Source organism: Schistosoma mansoni, chromosome 1 (assembly GCF_000237925.1).
Source record: "Schistosoma mansoni strain Puerto Rico chromosome 1, complete genome".
In the NCBI taxonomy this organism is placed as follows: domain Eukaryota; kingdom Metazoa; phylum Platyhelminthes; class Trematoda; order Strigeidida; family Schistosomatidae; genus Schistosoma; species Schistosoma mansoni.
This window is the reverse complement of record NC_031495.1, coordinates 40,660,440-40,683,324: the sequence shown is the minus strand read 5'-3', so window position 1 is coordinate 40,683,324 and position 22,885 is coordinate 40,660,440. Positions and strand designations below refer to the sequence as shown.

The window sequence follows — 22,885 nt, the reverse complement described above, 5'->3', positions numbered from 1 at the left end:
TTCTCAACTACTTCAATCTGCTCACCATCTAGGGTGAGTACAGGATGAGAATCCTGCCAGTCTTGTAGGAGTACTTTGCACTTGGAGGGTGAAAAGCACATGCCGTACCTGCGGACATTGATTGCCAACTGATTAAGTGCGATTGCATGCCTTGGGTATTATCGCACAGTAAGACAATATCATCCGCATACTCGAGGTCGAGAAGACTGTCCAGGCAGCAGATCCACACCGCCATTACTTACATCCATCAGAGCTGTTTTTAGGATGTCGTCGATGGCAAAGTTGAAGAGGAATGGTGAGATTGGGCAACCCTGTCTAACCCCACTGCTTGAATGGAACAAGGGATAGAGGTGGTTGTATGCCCTCACTCTGCCTGAAGTGTTTGTATACAAGGCCTTTAAGATGTTAATAAACTTCTCAGGCACATCCTTCTTCAATAGACAATCCCAGAGAACAGTCCTATTCAACGAATCGAAGGCAGCCCTGATATCAAGAAACACTACGATTGTTGGTCTGCGATAAGTATGACGGTGTTATACTAACAAGACATTGTTCGCAAAAGTGAGAAACCCATTGCACTCCCAAAGGTTCGAGCTCGTATCATAGTAGTGATTGGAGATGCTACTGCTAAAAAATTCAATGAGAGTAATTCTATTTGGTTGCCCTGGATCATGGGATGCATACTATATATCAGATCATTGAAATGGCTTCGTGGTTAAAAGCGCTCAATTATCAACAGATGAACTATTGATTTCAATACAATTTACTCACATCGGTTTAGGCTGCCATATGATATCACAAGCTCTCATCAACAACTCCTAAAAATATATTACCCAGGTAATGAGCGATATGGTAAAGGCATTTAATATTTAAAAGCCAACAGACGTCTGCGTAAGAGTAGCATATTCGTGAATAATAACAGTTACATTCAAAAGTTTTGTTGTATGCTTAGAATGTGGGAACCAGTTCAATCTAGGATGAACATTTCATTTTATTTTGGGACTCCGTTAGACTTATCTGCATTTGCGTTGATTCAACCGCTGAGAATTGAACGCAGCATTGATTATTTCAGGCCACAATTAGTTATCCACTACTGAGTTAATCACATAATCGATAACATGGCTTCACCACCAACCGACTTCTGATACCTAACACATATTATTGATTAATACACAGCCAAAAACTTTTCTCATGATGAACCAAAAAATAATAACATACTTTAATTACTGCCAAGTACTTATATATAAGCGTATACGTGAATATATATTCAAAAGTATCTCGAAAAGTAGATTCAAAGTAAAGAAAAAAAATGAGAAAGTTTTTTCAACAATCTAACCTCAGGAATATATTTTGGACGTGACGGATCACATTTCCGCTTCTCTACAGACTCAGCAATCACTTCAATACGTCCTCTGTCTGTACTACACACAAGTGCATTGAGAGAATCACTAAAATCCACACTCTATTAGCCAATTTAAAAATAAGTACATGGAAAAAATAAACAAACGAAAAGTAAATATTGAGAGAATAACAAGAATTCCTTTTAAAAATTTGTAAAAACAGAAAGAAAAAAAACCATAGAATAATCAATGTGGTTAGAGTTTTCACGACAACGAAACACATGAAAAACGCATTTATTTATATGAGACCAAGTTAATCAATAATAAACAAATGCATAAATCCAGCTAAGTCAATTTACGAATCCGCCTACAAGTTGAATTTTGAATATCTATATACATAACAGAAATGCTTAGCGGTAAAAAGAATTCAATCACAACAATTGAAAAAGAATTTCATCGTGCAACAAGTCAAATCTTTGATTTAATGTATTCCGTCAAACTTTGAAAAGGACAATTCCAAGAATAAATACACCATTTTGATATCACTTTTATTTGATATTGGCAGTCTACTCATGAGTATAGTATAATTACAATAATTGCGCTTCTTGAACTTATGGTGATATATATATATATTCAGACCTCGAATTTCGTCCGAGTAGATAATGTTTGCATCTCTCTACTAATAAACGTAAACATACAGGATGCAAGTATCCTCATTCCTCAATAGTTTCTTTGCGTTTTTTACAGAATAGCTTCGTTCGTGTTCGACAAGCAAGTGACCAATTTATGAGTTGTGGTATGAGCCGAGTATAACTGTGTAGACTGGCAAACGCTAATATAGATTAAGGTCAATAAGAATTCAGTAAAATATATCAGGCTATATCAGTGACCTATTTTAATTTAATCTACAACGGGATCTACATATTCCGTAAGATATTAATCTCCATCACACATATTTTTAAAGAAATACCTCAACCCTATGAGGAGCAATATCATGACAGATGTTGTATTTCATGTTCGATTTCCTTTCAATTTTGATATATTTCTCTAATATTTTCCATAAATTAATCGACAGTAATAAGCATGAAGCAAAAGCTTGTTTACCATTGAAACAATTCAGAATATTAAATTGGTTCACTCGGAAATTCGATTAACGTGAAAGCTATTGAAAATTATTGAGCACCATGTAGTTGTTCCTTCTTAGTTGAGAACTGTTCAGCAATAAAAGAAGGCTTGCAGGGTGCTATACAAGCACAAAAGCATTTACCATCAGTTTGATTGTAAATCACACTTCGCAATATGAAAGATTTATACCTATAAATGATGACGATTATGTAGCTTCCTCTAAGCTATGGTAAATAATCATGAGTGAATTGATCGACATTTTAATTTGCTTATTTTTTTATAACTTAGGTTGAGTTTATACTTTGTAGAAGCTGTACAATAAACTAGTTCAGAGGCGACTTTTACCAGTTCTGATTCTTATTTCCGAGTGATTTAATAGTATATAATAAAATACTAGAAAACGAATGCTTGAGGTCTTTTTTAACTGCAGAACTCCTCAAAACTAAACTTGAAGTTAAAGTTTTCATCTGGAAGCATCATAACACGTTAAGGTGTAAGCTGGGATTATTGCATGAGGGTAACAGGCATTAATGGGTGATTTACACCAGTGAGCGGCGTAGGTTTGCACTTACAACTGAACGTTTTCTATTCGGTCAACTGAGTAATTGTTAGTGGTGAACTATAAATCCTGAGACAAATGAACGAAATCAGTCAGTTATATAGGATTATGTTTATTGTATATCATTAGGCATTTCCAAAAATAGATTTTCTTACCGTAAGTGACTGGATTCCTAATGGTATTAAATGGCTACAACCATCAGTTGGTTCAGATGGTAAAAACTGACCAATACAGTTATCCATGGTATCAAATAATGCAGGCCATTTGGGAAGTTGAGTATTTCTACATGATGTCGAAGTAAACCACATTTCACGTGAACCAACTAAAAATTCACCATTACTAATCCATATTCCTTCACGTCCCATAAAACCATGTACTGGATTCCATCTGATTTCACCTGACTCTGAAGTGAAACATACAGAGTCATCCAAATCCCAAACACCACCGACACGTTCTAAGGCTAAATAGATAAATATAACAAATAACAATAACATGTACAAAAGTATGATGTGAAAGTTGGATAAGTGTTTAACGTCAGAGTTAGTGTTTAAACTGTAATGTACTTCTAATCAATTGTACTTAATACTAGAAGAATGAAAACATAAATTTATACGAGATCAAAGGTACTAGGTAGTTGGAAGCATCTAAAGATAGAAACTAGGATCTATCATTGATCCTTCTTTGTAACTCATTAACATGAGCTACGCAAAAACTTTACAAAATTCCTGCTTAAATAAACATATTTCTAATTGTTTGATAACAGTAAATCTTTTCATTTGAGAATTACTCCGACAAAATAAACTTAATGCTAATATGTATTTAAACACTATCTAAGGACCATTTATACTATAATTCATGGATTTTATAAAAATGAGGAAACCATCTACCTTAATTTTAATAAGACTTTTTTTATGGAAGTCTACTGGAACTTATAGTAGATTTCTATAGCAATAAAAGACAAACTAATATCCACATCTTTAGGGAGAGTTGTATGTAGCCTATTGTCACACTTAATCACTTAGTAAAACATTTACAAAAACTTACGTTAGATCAGATGACATTTAGTAAGGTGATCAGAGACTGGCGTAAGAGTAGAAATGATCAAGTCTTACAGACAAAACAATAAATTACGAAAAAAAGTACACATGTTAGCGGTAACAGTGGATAAAAAAATTCCAGTGTCAGTTAAATATATGGATTGATACAAACAGATACAACTAAAACTGCTTTTTTTACTTGGGGTTATTCGTTGAACAATTGCAATAATTTATGTATTTCAAAAGATCCAACAACTAGAAATAGTTCATTTTTAACTTGTCCTATGTTGAGACAAACATTATTGAAATTACTTCCCAAAGTGTTCTCATCAACACAATAAATCAAAATAAACGTCGACGAGACTATAATTTATGGACGACCTTTGAACGAATCTTAAGTGACCTTGAAAAATATTAGTCAATCAGTAAACAGTAAGCATAGAGTAAAAATTTATTATACAAAACCAAATAACAGACGTGGATGCATTTTTTTCATATAGTTCAAAAATTTATCAAGGTTAGAAAAAGGTTCAAAGGTTCCGAAATCGTAATGTATAAGGTAGAGGAACTCATCCATACAGCTCCATAGTAGTTGGTCTCTGTTGCCATGATAAGGTCACAAAAACCCTCTCAGCCTCGACCACAAAGCTTCAATATTGTTTGTGTGTACTCCGGTTGTATAAGTTTATCATTTTTATTATGGATATGTCCCTACAATATTCATACCACTGAACAACCGAAGCTTCAGTAACATCTGTGATTATTGCAGCCAATGTTACTGGTGCTTTTATTATACAGTTCGCGGCAATCATTATAACATGCCTTAGTCTCAATCTGGCCGTGCGTGACCGGCCTCAAGCAGATGTCCCTTGGGCACTGCGGTCACGCTCCCAGGTCGTTAAGACCAACACTAATCCAACTTCTTTTTCAGGTCCCTCAAGAAATACCCTTCCACGGTGTGGGCAGCCGGGAAGTGATACTAGCCCTCATACCCTTAACTGCACACAAGACCAAGTTGGTCGCTTTCAAATCCTTCCTACACCTAATAACTCTGTTATCTCCTCGACTAACCCTTCCCACGTCCTTTTATCGCGTCGCACCGCTAGGGCAAACGATTCGAGTACACAGAACGTTATTCCTGGTCTCTTGAAACCACGCTCTAAACTACATATAGGAACTTTTAATGTCCGAACATTGTGCCAAATAGGACAACAGGCTTCCTTAGCTAGAACTCTAGAATCTTACACCATCGATGTGTGCTGCGTCTCCGAAACGCGCATACAAGATCCGAGTAGTGTCATTCATTTGACCGCACCTAATCAAAATAAAGTTTCATCTCGATACACGCTCCGTGTATCTGGAAGCCCTGACGCTGCTTCCCGTGGCCTCGCTGGAGTAGGTATAGCATTAAGTCCTAGGGCAGAACTAGCTCTTTTAGACTGGATCCCAGTAGACAGTCGTCTATGCGCTGTTCGACTAAACGGATCAGTAAGGACTCGGAAAGATAGGGAAATTCGTCGTTGCCTCTTCGTCGTCTCTGCCTACTCTCCCACTGACTGCAGCTCAGACGATATAAAAGATGAGTTCTACAGGAAACTTTCTGACCTTCTCCGAGAAGCTAGGCGTTCTGATGTAGTAATAGTAGCAGGTGACTTTAATGCTCAAGTAGGTAAACTAAGTGAAAGGGAAGGACACCTGGGTGGATCTTATGGTGTCATGGCGAAAAGAACAGATAATGGCGACCGTCTGTTGCAGCTATGCTCAGATAACCGCCTATTTCTTGCAAATACTAACTTTAGCAATACTAACTTTAAGCATAGGTTTACATCTTTTGACCTGGCGACCCCCGAATTCGTCCCAACGTTGGACCCAATTAGATCACATCGCTATCAGCCACCGATGGAGGGGCTCGATAGAAGACTGTCGCTCATTCTGGGGCACATGCTTAGATTCAGATCATGCTCTAGTGCGAGCACGTATTTGTCTGCGTCTTACTGGACGTAGGAAAGACACTGCAGGGAAGCCTCTAAGGGTTCTACTTAATGGTAGGCAAGCTAAGAATATATTTCAGGAACAACTAGAAAAACAGTTAGGCAGCCATGTAAGTTGTGTCCACCCCGAGGCAGCGTGGAATGACATCCGAAAAGCTGTGGAATCAGCAGTGATATCCGCTAATAAGGTAAACCATAACGTTAGGGAGAAACAATGGATCTCGGCAGCATCTACCGCACTGATAGATGCTCGTAAACTCATCCCACCTGGCTCTGAGCATAACGAAGAGCGGAGTCAACTTAAGCGCAGGCTTATAAGAAGTCTACGTAATGATCGTGAACAGTGGTGGGTAGCGAAAGCAAGAGAGATGGAAAAGGCAGCGGCAATAGGTAACAGTAGGCAGCTATTCAGACTCGTTAAAGAAACCGGTATTAGGAACCCGAATATCAGTGAAACCATCTCAGATAAAGATGGGCATATAATTCATTCTCAATCCAGGAGGTTGGATCGATGGGCAGAACACTTTAGGGATCAGTTCAACTGGCCTTCAGCCACACTTCAATTACCCACGATCCCCAGTCGTCCTGAATGGCAAATTGATGTAAGTCCTCCAACCCTCTGTGAGGTTGAAAAAGCTATAGGAAATCTGAAGCGAGGGAGAGCAGCAGGCCCTGACAGGTTGACCCCTGAGATTTTTAAGGATGGTGGTCCAGTACTAGCAGTGAGATTGACTGAGGTCTTAGGTAGAATCTGGGAACTGGACGTAATTCCATCTGACTGGTCCCAATCACTGATTGTGCCAGTTTATAAGAAAGGACAAAAGTCCTCTTGTGACAATCACAGAGGGATCAGTTTGACTAATATAGTGTCTAAAATATTAGCTTCAATAATACTAGGTCGCCTAACCAAAGCTCGTGAAGAGCAGACTAGAGAAAACCAAGCTGGTTTTCGACCTGGACGTGGTTGCATAGACCAGATATTCACCCTACGTCAGGTCCTAGAACATAGACACAAATTCAGACGTCCCACAATAGTAGTATTTCTTGACCTTAAGGCGGCATTTGACTCTGTTGATCATGAGGTTCTATGGCAATGTTTGTCACTGAAAGGAGTACCAAAGAAGTACATTAACCTCATAAAGGCTCTCTACTCGAGCACAACTGGTCGAGTTAGAGCCTATGGCGAACTGTCATCAGAACTGATTACCACAAGTGGCGTTCGTCAGGGCTGTCCACTCTCCCCATTCTTGTTTAACTTTGTCATTGACTTACTTTTAGAGATAGCACTTTCATCAGCTAAACCTCCAGGAGTTGAACTTTTACCAGGAGACTCACTTGTCGACTTAGAATACGCCGACGACATAGTTTTACTCGGTGAAGACGCTGACAACATGCAGAGTCTTCTGACCACTATAAGCAACTATGCAGGCATGTTCGGAATGCGATTCTCTCCCTCGAAGTGCAAAATGTTACTTCAGGATTGGGTTGCATCGACACCTGAACTAATGATAGGGAGTGAAGTAGTTGAGCGTGTAGACCACTTCACTTATCTTGGAAGTCTCATCAGCCCTTGTGGTCTGGTATGTGACGAAATCTCAGCACGGATACAGAAGGCTCGTCTAGCTTTCGCCAACTTGCGTCATTTATGGCGTAGGCGAGATATCCGTCTAGTAACCAAAGGACGGGTTTACTGTGCAGCAGTTCGCTCCGTCCTACTCTATGGCAGTGAAACATGGCCAATAAGAGTAGAGGATATTCGTAGGCTACTAGTGTTCGATCATAGGTGTCTTCGAAGCATTGCTCGTATATCCTGGGACCACCGGGTAAGTAATGCAGTTGTTAGGAAACGAGTACTAGGTAGGGATGGCAAATCGATTGATGAAGTAGTGAAACTTCATCAGTTGAGATGGCTGGGACATGTGTTACGTATGCCCGACCACCGACTGCCCCGACGTGCAATGTTTCATGGTGTAGGAGTAGGTTGGAAGAAAGCTAGGGGTGGCCAGACCAAAACGTGGCACAAATCAATGAAGTCACTGACAAGTGGACTGGGCCATGTTGGTAGGTGTAGACTACCTGGTTGGGATTCGCGAGATGACAGCAACCGATGGTTAGAGACCTTGAATGACATGGCTCAAAATCGTTTGCAATGGCGAAGATGCATCCACTCTTTGTGTTCTACCAAATTCTAATCTTCTGAATTCCTCATGTCTTTATCTTTTTCTCTTTCCAAATTTATTTCACTGTACTATACTCCTTCAATAATTTCTTGAAACCCCTAATCTTTTGGATTTCTGATTATACTCCTACTACTTCTACCACTATGGGATTTGAATCGACAACTGCATCTCTGTGCTAATGTGGTATGGCAACTCGAACTGATGTACGTACGTACGAAGTTCTACGTTGTGACTGACTGACTGACTGAGTCTCAATCTGGATAGAGCGATAAAGGTTCCTATCCTAGCAAACGTCTTCCTTCAACATATATTACATCTAAGGACAACATCACGGTAGTCTGCACACGGTCTACAAGTCATTTGATTACCGCAATTACAAATACAGGAACATCTGAGTAGTCCCATTTATTTTAGCTACTTAATTGTCACGTTTTCTCTAAAATCCTTTGTGAACCGATTGTACATAAGCATCAGGTACTGAAATTGGCGCCGTGACCTTGAAATCCCTCAAATGCTTCTGATTGAGTCGTCCATAAATTATAGTCTCGCCCAAATGTCTTTCTGCAGATTATAAGTATAATTTGTTAGCTAAATTAAGTTTCGCTAAAAGATGTAATAAATAACCTAATGAAAATAAAAAATACAATAATGTAAGACTAATTAAATAAGGTTATTAAATTCAAGAGGTTAGAATTGATAACGAAAAACGAAGCAAAAGTTAAAAGAAGAAATATCCTGAATTTAAAAAAAGGAATGCAAGGAGGAAAATAAATAAAAAGATGTTCAACATTTAGCTATCATAGACTGTTCGTTTCAGCTATATCAGTAGATGTGGATTACCTGGTTCGAGTCTGCGTGATAATGGTGGCCAGTGGTTGAAGGCCCTGGGTTAAATGGCTCAGGATTGTGTACAACAAAGCAGATGAATTTACCGTATGCCTTCCTCTAGATCATGAATTCCAGTGTTCCTCAATACATGATCTTCTTACTAACTTTTAGAACCTTACTCTCGATGTCTCGTATTTCTCATTATCATTGCTACCACATTATTTCGATCCCTTTCGATATTCACACTGTTATTTTCATTTCGTTATCTTCATGTTGTACAGAAACTTAGACAAACGCACATCTGCTCCAGGCCCCAAATGCCCTGGTACGGCCAAGAGTGGGGAGAATCCGATCTCCCTCTCGAAACGCTCTCACATGACCACGCATATATAGCCTCTGTCAGTCAGTCAGTCAGCTACAACGTAGGACCAGGCATATATATGCATCGGTCCAAGTTGCCATACCTCATTAGCACAACAAGATCAACACCGGATTAATAGTAGTTAATTTAGTGTTGGTAGTATACAAAAGAAAGATTGTATATAAGGATATAGTATTGGAAGGAAGACAAATATGAAGCAATTTTAATCTCAAGGTTTAAGGGAAGATGAAGAGTGTATACACCTACCCCATTGTGATCGATTTTGAGCTATGTCACACAGAGTCTCCAACCATTGGTTACGATAGTCACGCGGACCCCAACCAAGTAGTCTGCATCTACCAACATGGCTCAGACTAGAAGTTACTGACTACATGCTCTGATGCCACGTTTTGGTTTGGCCACCCCTAACTCTCTTCCAGCCATCCTCAATACTAGTCAGCATAGCGCATCGTGGTAATCGGTGTTCAGGCATACGTAACACGTGGCCCAACCATCTCAGTCGATGAAGATTCATGACATCATCAACTGATTTACCATCATTCCCTAATACCTATAGCCTCTGTCAGGGAAGTCGTACTCACTGCCTTCTCGTGGCGGGGGTGTTGTTCACGAAAGTGAGGGGACGAAAAGCGAATGTCTGGCGCTTTAACCGGGCTAGTGGACACGGAAAGTCCACCTAAGGGAGTTGGAAAACCCTGATTCCAAACCAATGGTGCACATGGGCTCCAGGATCCTGAAGGACCAAATGGCGTATGAATCAATCGTTGGTCACCAGCTACCATGGGACTGCATCTCCTCAAGATGCTCCACCGCCTTGTGGATTAGACCTTCAGGTCAAAGGCTCGGAGTGTGGTTCCCTAAGAAAACTACCTGCTTCAGTTTGGGCACCTGGACAGTATCACAGCCCTCACACAAATCAAATGAGATTTGTGCGGCGCATATGTATCTGGTGCTTCCCTGTACTAATATTTATGTGTTTAAATAAATAATAAATAAATCTACGCTGATGATGATTAACTGGCCGTTTGACATTTAGAGAAAAGTAAAAAGTGGAAGTATTTACGTTGTAATGATAGTTTTAAAGGCATCTCATCTATGGTCTTTAACTAACAAAATTTATCATCTCTAAAACTCAATTCGCTTGGTAAAAGTTAACTAGATATGGGATTAAAAGTCAAATTATTAAATATGGTTATAATAAGAATAATAATACATGTACTTACCTTGTACATACAACATTCTTCCATTAAGAGGATGGAGAGACAATGATGTGATTGGACTGCTTGTCAGACGTGACATTTTCACAGGAGCTAAATGATTATACTGAGACGAATAAACCAAATCATTAAGACTACTCAAATTGTAATAGCCTACATAACCTGAATATAAAAAGGAGATAATTCAAAAGGTTGGTGTAGATATGATAAATAGCACAGGTAATCAGTGAATCAGTCATGATGAAGAAACTTAAAACTAATGCTTAAGGCTTTTATGGTAAATGCTTTCTTTCAAGTTGTCACACTTGGATTATTTCACCAAGAACTCATAAAATTTGAAGAAATACAAAAGATTACAATGCATCAATGAACTGTAGTCACAACAATTCGGGATCTCTTCAACACCAAGAACCCATAAAATTATCATCTACATCTCTAGAACATCGGCTGATATAACTTGCACGAGAGGAACAACTGAATTGATCAATACAAAAGAGGGTGGCTAGTCTAGGCAATTCGTCCGTTTACCTCGGTGTGATGCACGGGAAACCTCACGCAAAATAAGTTCATACAAATTTTAGTTATAAGACAACTGAATCTAGCTAATTTACATAAAATCTATGTTTCTACAACTTGGATTTATCTTGTTTAAGTATCATTCTTATTATACACAAACCTTTATATTGTTATTAATGAACTCATGAACATATGAAGATTTTAATCGATATTCATTTCACGTACTATTCCTTACTGAATTCATATCACTCCATAAACTAAGTAGTCCTCGACGATACACTTGATTTGATTTGTGGTGACAGTACTGGGTTACTTATATTTATCTAAATTATTATTCTCACAGCTTTGATTGACTTCTTAACCTATTCAAGTTAAAATTACATACTAGTCATTTAAAGATTACCAATTTAATTTGATTTCTACACTTAAACTTAGATTTAACTTTTAAATGATGTATGTGTTTGTCAAATGTGAGGATTTTATGAAACAATAATTTGGACTGATAACTGCAGAGCCTGATAAGAATTTACTGGAAAAAAAAATTCTTTATTCATATAACTGTAGCTTAATATAATAATAAGTTTGAAACAGTTGAATACTGAATAGTTCACGTTTAAATTACAAACGTGAGATCAACAGTTAAATGGTTAATACATATGAACTTTAATCTTAACTAAAAATTTTCTATTCGTTTATTGTTAATACGCTTTACAAAGTTTGATGGTAAACAATTCTAGAAAAATAAGTATTAGAATTTAATTTCAAAGACAAGAGAGTATATATTTGACAAATTATCTACATTATTTATTACGTTTACACTATGAACTGTGGTCTTGAATTTGAGCTCATATGTAAATTATGGTGTGTGGTACAGAGGATTTGTGTGGCAGAATAAAATAGCTATCCAAAGCTTTTTGATTGCTAATAGTTCTATAATTATTGTCAGGTGACAATAAAAACCACTCTCCAAGAGTATATTAACCAAATATAAAAAGTTTAGTGAAGCAACTTTTATGAAGGTAAAGTACTAAAGTATGAAAAGTTATGGTGAAAGAAGTAACCAAGAGAGAATTTCCTGTCTAAAATACAATATTTAAAAGTGATAAGTATAACTCATCGACAAATATATGTTTCAAAGAGACAGCATGTTAATACTAGCTTGCTTCCTCAAATTTATAAAAAGCATAGCCCTCTTAAAGTGTAAGCAGTTGGAAACGGTATCCAAATGACTTCAAACGTTTTCGTCACGGATTTCAACACTAAAATAGAACCAGTTGTCTTAAACTAGTAAACATCTTGATTACACTTGACAAAAATATTGACTTTATCAAGTTGCTAGACTATTACATTTACTAAAATAAAATATGTTATAGCATAAGAATCACTTCCTTACCTGTTGTATAGCCAACAAAAAGGCGATCTGGGAATTCACGGCGAATATGTGTACAAGTTGGCCAACCAACCCAATGAGGATTTTCTGTGAAGTTAAAGGAATTAAACTGCTCTAGATACACATAAATTAAATTCATATTAACATATCAGACACAAGTAAAATGAACTGAAGAACAAAGTTCATCGAATTAACTAACCATCAACACTTATTACTATATTGTTATTGAATGCTTGAAAAACATTGCCGTAAATTATACATATATGTATAGCACATTATTTTATTTATTTATTTAAACACATAAATATTGGTACAAAGGAGCACCAGATATATATATGCGCCACACAAATCTCGTTTGATTTGTGTGAGGGCTGTGATACTGCCCGGGTGCCCAAACCGAAGCAGGATATCGTACATTATGCACAGTCAGTAACTATCTGCCAAAAGTCTTTACGCTGTCTGGACTTTAGTTTAAGAAAGGACTGACCGACTAAAGTATAACAGTAGCTCAGTGTTTAACTATTAGTCTAGACCATATAGGATTCTGCAAAACAATTGAGACCAACAGTCGAAAACCTTTATTGACATTGTACTTCGAAAACTGTTATGGAAGAGCGAAAACTCCACTTATCTATTTCTAAATCGTTAACATCATGTGACGGTATGTCCTTCACTATTAACTTTTTTTTTCTTTTATCCGTTATCCTGTTTCCATGTTCTTTCCTACTAATCACCCACTATTGAGGTGATATGAAGTGTGACGGTTTGGAGTGCTACAATGTTTCAGATTCTATTTCTTTCTATTTGCCTGTCAGTGACAACGATCTACCAAGAATTAATTTCGCTTTGTAGGTCTTATTCCGTATTGTTTAACGTAGAAATGGATTTCGCCATTACATGATTCAGACTTTCAGTTTTGCATTCCCTTCAAAACAACGTTGAATTACGGATCTGAGCGGTATGATGAACACAGGCCTTTCCAGTCCAGCAACTTCAAAGTTTCTAAACACTATGGTATTCAGCACTTGAATTTCTTACCTCCCGACAATGTTTTTTTCCACTCTATATGAATTGATGCCCTTAATTTTATTGACACCCAGTCTATTTACTGTACTAAACCAACCTCAAAATGAAAGCGACTCAGTCTAAATAATCTAGCCGAATACAAACAATAAACAAGGCTGCGTGAATTTGATAATGTGACAAATAAATGATTTTGTTGATTTGGAATAATGTGTAAAACAAATTATTTAGCTGATGTGATTCCTAATGAAAGTCAATACATCAAAATAAATCAGATGATGAAAAATAACATAATACAACCTAATCATAAAAGAATCCTCGGTCGTATTTGATGAATAATCAAATATTTTTAAGTTTAAATTATCAGAAATCACCAGTATAGGGTTGTGGAGATTGTTGAGTTCTTGGTTGAGATTATGAATCGATCAATGGTGATCTATTATTGAGAGATTCATGATCTTTATCAGAAGTCAATATTTATCGGTGAGCCCGTGAAGACGGTTCCTATTGTGATAAATTATCTACACTAAACCTAATTAAAATAGCAATCGATTATAGGAATAAACGATACCTTTGACAGATGGGGACAGCGTGAGGTAACAATTCTTCGAAAGTGTATAAGCGAATTGTGAAGCAGATGAATTCTCAAACCCAAAATTCATTGGACAAGTTGGTATAGAAAATATACGAATAAAGCCATCTTGACAAGCAACAATTAAATGACCAAGAACTCGATCTACTTCAGGAATAGTCATTATGCATGATCCATACGAACAAGCTTTTGTCACTAGTTCTTTAATGCCGGAAAAAGGTGAGACTGGTATCCAGCACATATCAGTAATTCGACCCCAATCATGTGAAATGATGAAGTGAATTTCAGGGTTTAAATTACTTGACCTAATATTGAATAAAATTAGTCAAAAATGAGGGGGAAATGAAGCCAATAGACAAAGTGATCAACATCGAAATTGAATATACCACTACTACTGAGAAACACTTCCTTTTACTCTATCCAACTAAGGTTGAGTGAAATTTAAACAGTAACTGGTGTATCATGATATCCTGTAAAAATAACTGACTTTTGTATGCCCACTAGTATTTTCAGTCAATATCGTTTCATCATCCAAGATAGCATAAACTCACATCATAACGAATACTTGCATTTTTGAGTATTGTACCATATAATGAATAAAGGTATCCAACATCAATCACACGATAACAAACTGCTTCGTCTTGAAAGTTCTTCGAATGGTACTTAAAGATGGTCGGCCTTACAACCACGACTATTAAATTGTTGTCACTGACAATATTATATTATTTTACTCGAAACAAGTCAATACATTTGATGCCACCAAAGAATGTATTAATGTCAAAATCCTGTAAAATGAAACGACCCATTAGTAGTAAATTTCCTCTATCATGTAGCTTTTCATAATGTAACTGTTTGATACAGTCTAACTAAAAAAAGTTAAAATCTTCCATATAATAGTACAAGTTTAACAAAAACCCCCGGTTGGTGTCATACATATGGTACAGCTTGATGACTTAAGACGTTGTCGGACATAACTCAAAGTCAGAGCCAAAGGTAGTCCTACTGTAATGTCTTCACATTCTTCTTAAAAGTGGAAGGAACTTCTCTAGCTGAGAGAAAATCTTCCCGGTTGTGCTTTCAACTGAACTGTATCTCTACCCATACACTTTTCTCAACCACCTATTTCTTAGTTATTTTTGTTTGTACTACCCTTCCCCAGTCCATTTCACAACTTTGTTTCATTATTTGTATGGTTTGTACTTATTTTTGTGCCCACCTGTATCCGTATTTATGTATATGAAATAAATAAAATAACAAGCAGTAAAGACTAAGTTAATTGGGATAGAAAATTGTGATTTACATCTATTATGATTTTTAATGAAAGTCTGTCACTCGCACAAATGAATACTTCCATAAAAACTTGGCTGAAGAACCTGTACAGATTCACCATACGTGCACTGCTGTTATGACATAGGACCTTTAAAATCAACGTCCTTATATTAATAGCACTATTAGCATAGTATTTTTTTTCTATTCATGTGCATAAAAAACTAGTTTAATTCAATGAATTTTATCGAATGAGCAAACGTACACTTCTGTTAGACCTAAAACCCCACAATTCCATATCTGTATAACTCCAGGACAATTCTTCATCTTATCAGAATAGAGCGTTTGTGAATCTGGTGTAGGAACAGAAGAAGTCGCAAGAAATGAACATTCATTTACAATTGATTCAGAATCCAGAAGTGAAGAAAGACGAGGAGGACACCATGACAAACACGTTACTGCTCCACCAGCATATATTAAATTTGAACCTAAAATCCACTCATTAAGCTGTTTAGCAACATACCCTTGTCATATTCTAACCGTTTTAATTTAACTGAATTTACTTCATCAGATAAATATATGGGGCTGATGGGAGGTTGTGGAAGGTGATCCTTTTTGATACTATAATGTTGGTTCATTTGAAATAAGTAGCTTACTAAATAGGTGATCGCACCCACGCGCCCGAAGTTGGAAATAGAGCTTTTTTCCGACACATAAAGTTTGATTTATATCCACTATTAAAAATTATGACAATTAAGCGATTATTACCTGGGACAAAACAGAAATGGATTTTGCGTATTACTGAACATATGTTTTAGTGAATCTAGTGACTGCAGGAATTTCGCAGGAGCTATAGATTTAGGATCACGATCAATACGACCACGACAAGACCTCATATATCTAACGAAAGGAGATCTCAAACATCCTTTGTCACCTAAGACAGGACGATGAACTTTAATCGATGATTTTTTACGACATGGTTCATCAATAAGCGAGCCTGTTGATGATGAATTTGCTGGCGAGAGTTTAGAATCGTTTGATCTCTCAGCTTTACTTTCACTATTCGAACCACTCTCTTCGGTAGTGATACTATTGTTCCCACTTTCGACAACATAATCTGACATCTCACTTTCAATATTTTCAGATATTGAGCTATCATCAGAGTTCTGGAGAGTAGTAAGTCCACATATGGCCTTGAGACATGCTTTGGCAGAAGCTCGACGAGGTTTTGTAGTAGTTGTCATGCTTGCACATCCAACCTTGATGCTTACTAAATTTGAACCCGCAGACTAATTTAGAAGATTTTGTGGACTGTTCGAAGTTAAGCAGACTTCCTTAGATTGTTATATGCAATTATACCAACAGTTAGTAATCCCATTACATCTTGGAAGGAGGTAAATAGTAAAATTGTTTAACAATAAGTTACTAATGGCAATTTTTAAAAAAAATGATATAAACATCATAGTGGTCTCTGTGTTTTGTAATGTACATAGTGTGAGCAATTTTCTAGCCACAAAAATTAACTAATATGGAGAACCGCTAAACACTCTTAGTTCTGAAGCTAAATTTTAAAAGGTTAGAGGTCAACTAGTAGCGCCAAAGGTGTCTCATATAGGTCCTTATTGTTTTCAGTGTAACCAAATTAATGAAATTTACCAGTACTACCACTGACTGTCTACTCAGGTACAAGATTGTTTCGATTTCGACAGCTCATTACAAATATTCAGTGCTGAAAAAGCTACTAACAATCTTGTAAAACAGTGCCACGATAACGAAAAGTACACTACGACACATATACACGCTACTATGCATCAAAATTGCTTGGATATACACTCCTTAACCTGTGCCTTATAAAAGTAAGGCTTGTGAAATTTCTAGTAAATTCGATTGCAGATTGTTTGACTGACGATTTTGCACTATAAAACATTGAAACCGGTAGCTGATATCAGGAGATTTTAATGCACCTGGTGTAAATCAAAGAAATTTGTCCTCGACGAGATTTCATAGAAGGCTCCTTATGATCATGATGGAGCATGCTTTAGTACACCACGTATCCAAACCCATACGTCTTGGTTCAAACAAAAATCTTTAATATTTAACTTAATGCTAATCCATGGTCAGTGTTTAGCTGCCGTTGGCAAATAGTTGTCATGCAGGATTGTCTCTCAGGTTCAGAGGTTATGACATAGTCTACAGTCAGGTTCAATCCCATCCGAATAAGTAGGGAACAAACACTTCACTCACCATTATATTGATGGACTTGATCGGTTGGTATTGTCTCTTCTGTACAAAAAGGATGGCTTGAACATAAAAGTACCTTTAGCCCCTAGGGATTTTTCTTTATACAACAGGTAGCCCAAAGTAACCCTACAAACACTGGCTTCAATAATCACAGATGTTACTGAAGCTTCGGTTGTTCAGTGGTATGAATATTGTAGGGACATATCCATAATAAAAATGATAAACTTATACAACCGGAGTACACACAAACAATATTGAAGCTTTGTGGTCGAGGCTGGGAGGGTTTTAGTGACCTTATCATGGCAACAGAGACCAACTACTATGGAGTCGTATGGATGAGTTCTTCCACCTTATGCATTACGATTTTAGAACGTTTGAACCTCTTTCTAACCTTGACAAGTCTTTGCACCATATAAAAAAAGCCTATCCACTTCAACACTTTGGTTTTGTGATATATTTTTACTTTATACTGACTGTTTACTGATGAAGTAATATTTCTCAAGGTCACTAAGATTCGTTCACAGGTCATTCGTGAATTATAATCTCGCCGTTTAGATTTTCCGTAGACTACACACTATGAAGAATAATACATATCTCTTGGTTTAAACTTAATACTTGGTACAATTGAGTTGTGTAAGCCGGGAATAACTTCCTCTTGTGAAATGTTGCCCACCACGAACAAAAAACCTACAGTTCCACTCAGAACGGTCGGTAGCAGGACTGACCTTGACTGAGTTCAAATGGTTGTCAGTTTCATTTCAAGCCTCAAACACTAAAACTTCAGTCTTCGGAGATAAGAATATAATGTTAGGAAACCCATATAAATACTTAAGATTTGTGGTACTGTGAAATTTCAACTCCCCTTTTATTGTATTGGTTGGAGGTTCTGATACCTAGTGTCATGGTAGAGCATACCATTAATTCTCGAAGTAATGTGAATACCCTCTCATATGGGAGGATCTAGGAAAAAAAATAATGAGACTCAGTAATGACAAAATTTCCGCTCAGTATATGATGATCTAGTATTAGATTGTAGGTTCAGTGAAATGTCATTGGACCCCAGCTAATTCATCCGGCAGTCACCAAATGTCAGACAGTTCACCAATTCTCCTCAACGTCAAAAGAAGATATCGTGCACAAATTTAACTGCATACCACTGACTGTCTCATGCAGCAGTAATCACACTATGTTCCTTTTACCTACTCTTAGTGATATATTTCTGTAATGACGTCCATTGTGTCGTATGGTCATCATGGTAGCATTAGTACGAGGATATTGCGAAAAGATAATCTACATCAGCTACTAACTTTGAGGTGTGACTTCAGTGTTAGCCGGTTGATCACGCCATTCCTGTCTTACTAGAATAATTCCTCAATTATTCGGCGCATATACGTTGGTGATCGACAAGATCACCTCGTAACTAATGATCAGATAACAAAAATAAGTTGAAGTGTTGTAGTCTGTCCCCCCGTTAAAGGTCAGAAAGCCTTTTTATCACTTGGTTCTCTTAATGCTGAATGCATTCAAGCATATCCATCCCATATTTAAAACAAGGATTCGTTGTTTGACTAACATGTTGTGTTAGATCCATTTGAAAGTGAAAATCCCTCCATACATTTGCGACTTCTTCTTTGTGGTTTCTTTATTTGTATATATTGTTAACTTTTTTGATGCTAATTAAGACTGTAACGTTTAATTTTCTCGGTTTTCCTATCGTTTTTATTGAGTCTCTATGTTCCTTACTGAACTGTATTTAGTTTGTTTTAATTGTTATTATTCTGGCGGCTGCCATATTGACTGCTCGCTATTTGATTGTGCGGTTTGATTTTGACTAGGATCGTGCATTTTCGGTTGTAAATTGGAGCACTTTCCCAGAAATTGAAACACTCTGTGTTATAGAACAGCCGCTCAAACGGAATCTTACTTGATCTATCCAGAATGGATAGAATAACACTTACCTTTTGGTATTTTCGGTAATTTTCATATATTTCTTACCACTTTGGTATTCATTGTAATTTAGATTGAATATTTTGGTATCAATTGTTGGTTGAATAACTGGGTGGTAATATTTGCTTAGGTAAATTTGTACATTTGTATATATGATGAAATTTAGAACCGTTGTTACCCAAGACACCTTGTTCTGATTTCGATTGGGTCACTCGTCCACAAACCTATTCCCTAGTTATTCAGCCACATCCAGACTTATTGGAATTTGGGTTTGGATCTTACATGTTGCAAAGCTGGCATCTAAAGCTGTGGCTAAAAAACCCTGTAGTGGTTGACAAATCAGCAAAGTAAATAGTTTGGTGGGTATTTGATAATTATGCTGACTTTGTTGATTTTGATGGATGCAACTTTAGGTTCACGCCCTCGGTTAAGGATTGGTATCAGAACACGATTGGGTATGACGTGCAGAGAATCTTTTTAAGAATGACAAGTAAGCTTGGATCATATACTTCTTGATGAATTTAAAACTGTCCAAAAATATATCCCCAAACTTTTTTATCGTTGACTCTCGGTTTGACTGGCCTGATTACCTTTTAATAAAAGAGTGTTCTAGACAACAGCGTTGTAATGCTCCGGACATCCATGGCATATTTGGTGCCGAGCCACTGAATGATTAGATGTACCGAGAGATACACTGAGAGTCTATTGCTCGTCGTAAAATTGTGGTTGACGTCTAATTGTGATTGACTATAATCACCACTACAAGAAGAATACATACGAAACATTCGGTTGGATCCATCCGTAAGCCGAAAATTAGAAGGCAATTGTAATGAGATATATTTATTGGCGATCTCGTGGCATCGAAATAATACTGAGATCGTGCCAAAGTTTACAAGCTGAATTACCGAGCATACTTGGGCTCGTTCAGGGTCACAGGCAACGGACGACTGTGTGTTTCCGATACACTTAAACAAACAGGCGCTGTAAAACAATCACTGGTACAATTGGTTATAATGATAAATGTTTCCGTTATACTAATCGCGTTCCCGTCATAAAAGTATGTTACTACAAAATTATGTTTCCGAATACTGTTATATTGTTTTTGCGTGCTGAGATATTTTAGCATATCTATAATTGTGGTTCTTATTATTCAGAAATACATTCAGTCTTTTAAAGATCGAGACTCCCTCAACCTCCCTCAAAAATCCATGCTCTCATAGCCTGAAAGTACAAAAGCATTATTCTGCTATGCAGTCGGTGACTTCCACGAGTATGACATGACCGACCGAATTGCTCAGTTTCTCGAAGTAGTAAAAACATGTGAGTATGACAGACATTTTGCACCTGCTAAGTCCACTGGTGATATTTCTGAGGTCTGGCACTTTTAAAAGGAATGTGTTTTAACATGGAGACCAAATCGGTAGACAAACGTCAGACCAAATTTTTCATGAAATCTAATTGCGACATAGCTTGGCAGCAGAAATGTTTCTAAATTTGTGAAAGGTTGCAACAACTTAGGTTGACTGGTGAAGAGTTGAACGGAAACATCTAAGTAGTTGTCAAAACATTAAAGCTTAATTACTCACTCACTTTTTTATTTTGTATAGACATTATATTTCCTATTGTTTTACACTGAGTGTTGAGAAGCTTTGTGTGTTTAAAAAGGTAACCCAGCATTCCACTCCACCTATCTGGGCTTTAGAACGAAAACCTATTTACTACAAACCTGGCTTCTTACGTAGGTAGAACGAGGGGTATCCAAGGAAACGAAGCCAGTGGGCTCCATTTGGAACATATAAGCTAATTTCGGTTTCGTACATACTTTTTCTTGGTTGTAAAAGTGAACCTAATCATCTTCGACATAAATTTCACACATATATATATTTACGTACATTGTTTTCCACCGCAAATTGTTCGTGTTGTAGTCATTATTTTGTCCAGTTTGTATTATATTATTATATTAGTAACATACCATATGTAAAATTCAGCCCAACTTCAAAGCCTGAACGATAAGCGTAATTTGTTACTGGTAGATATATACATTGTTGTAATTATGAACGTTTGACCCCCAGAATTTGATCGTAGTTACCACGAGTTGTGGTCTGGTCAAATGAAGCATCATGTCACTAGACATAACATAAAATCTGAGGAAATGCGCTACCAAGATTTATTTTCTGTCCTCCCTCATTCAATCGTCAGAGAGGTCCGTGACCTAATGTTAGGTCCACCAACACCACAGTCCTATGGCATTCCAACACGAGAGATAATGAACCGTCTATTCTTATCAGACGCCCGAATAATCCCTGGGCTTTTCCAAGAGGAAACATTAAGTGATAGGCCACCATCGCAATTTTTTGCGCCACCTCCAAGTCTTAGTGGGAGACAATAAATTGGATGAGGTAATTATAAAGATAATAATTTATTCTCGAATAACAGTCTCTTACATGAGGCATGCCAGTTTACAGGCAAGATCAGTTTATTACAGAAGATACGGTCTTCACTGTAGTAGCTTACTCCGTTACATTGATATTTTGTAAGGTAAATTGGTCACAGAATTATGGGTAATCACACTTCTCACACATGAATGCAAATAACATTGATAACACCCGTATTGTCAATATGAAATTTGGAGAGCTTTATGGAGGTTGTATTGCCACGTGCAACTAATGATCGAGAATAAGTCCACTTAAGGTTGAAAGCCTCTAGAAACAACAAACTTTTATCCTTCTAAAATATCTGGGGTAATAATGACGGTGCTGGACGAAGTCACCCTTTCCATGTATGTTTTCGGTGGTGCATATCGAGGGGGCTTAGAGGGAGGGTCATAAGAAGAAAGGACGGAAAGCAAAGCAGACAACGTCCATGGCTATTGAAGTTGAGTCATTTGTGGTGGAATGGTGAAGGTATGACTACTTAGTCTAATCCTCTTTTAACAAGGTACTTTTTAAGCAAGAGCATCCTAATAGGTTAGAAGAGACGAGCGCAAATATGATATGAATAGACAAAGAATAATATAAGTTGAGGTGGTTCATAAACAAGCTGAAACTATAGGATTATGTGTAGTTTTAAAATATTGTGCTGAGAACAGTATTCCGATACTCAAATGATTATATCCCTCCTTGTCGAATCTATTTCATCTCACTTCTATTTTTTATTGATTTTATAGTGTCATAAGCAGGTGGATTGCCTAGTTTTGCTTGTAATAGGATAACTCGGCAGGGACGAAAACCGATTGAAGGTTACGGAAATAA

At 37.1% G+C, this 22,885-nt stretch overlaps 2 protein-coding genes across 2 annotated transcripts in view; both read right to left on the bottom strand.

Moving 5' to 3' along the window:
* The window catches only part of Smp_126630 (hypothetical protein), a gene marked incomplete at its 5' end in the record, with an annotated part of 37,036 nt that extends 21,263 nt beyond the window's left edge, over positions 1 to 15,773 (bottom strand). Inside the window, 6 exons of the mRNA XM_018794430.1 lie at positions 1,337 to 1,462; positions 3,180 to 3,484; positions 10,666 to 10,821; positions 12,569 to 12,652; positions 14,160 to 14,485; positions 15,712 to 15,773. Coding sequence (XP_018648844.1) covers positions 1,337 to 1,462; positions 3,180 to 3,484; positions 10,666 to 10,821; positions 12,569 to 12,652; positions 14,160 to 14,485; positions 15,712 to 15,773 — 1,059 coding nt within the window. The remainder of the gene's footprint in view (positions 1 to 1,336; positions 1,463 to 3,179; positions 3,485 to 10,665; positions 10,822 to 12,568; positions 12,653 to 14,159; positions 14,486 to 15,711) is intronic.
* Positions 15,774 to 21,829: 6,056 nt separating this feature from the next.
* Smp_196550 (putative mitotic and DNA damage checkpoint protein hus1) lies at positions 21,830 to 21,979 on the bottom strand (the record flags this gene model as incomplete). Its single annotated transcript, XM_018794429.1, has 1 exon — positions 21,830 to 21,979. The coding sequence occupies one exon, from the start codon at positions 21,977 to 21,979 to the stop codon at positions 21,830 to 21,832; it is 150 nt and encodes a 49-aa protein (XP_018648843.1).
* Positions 21,980 to 22,885: the final 906 nt, after the last annotated feature.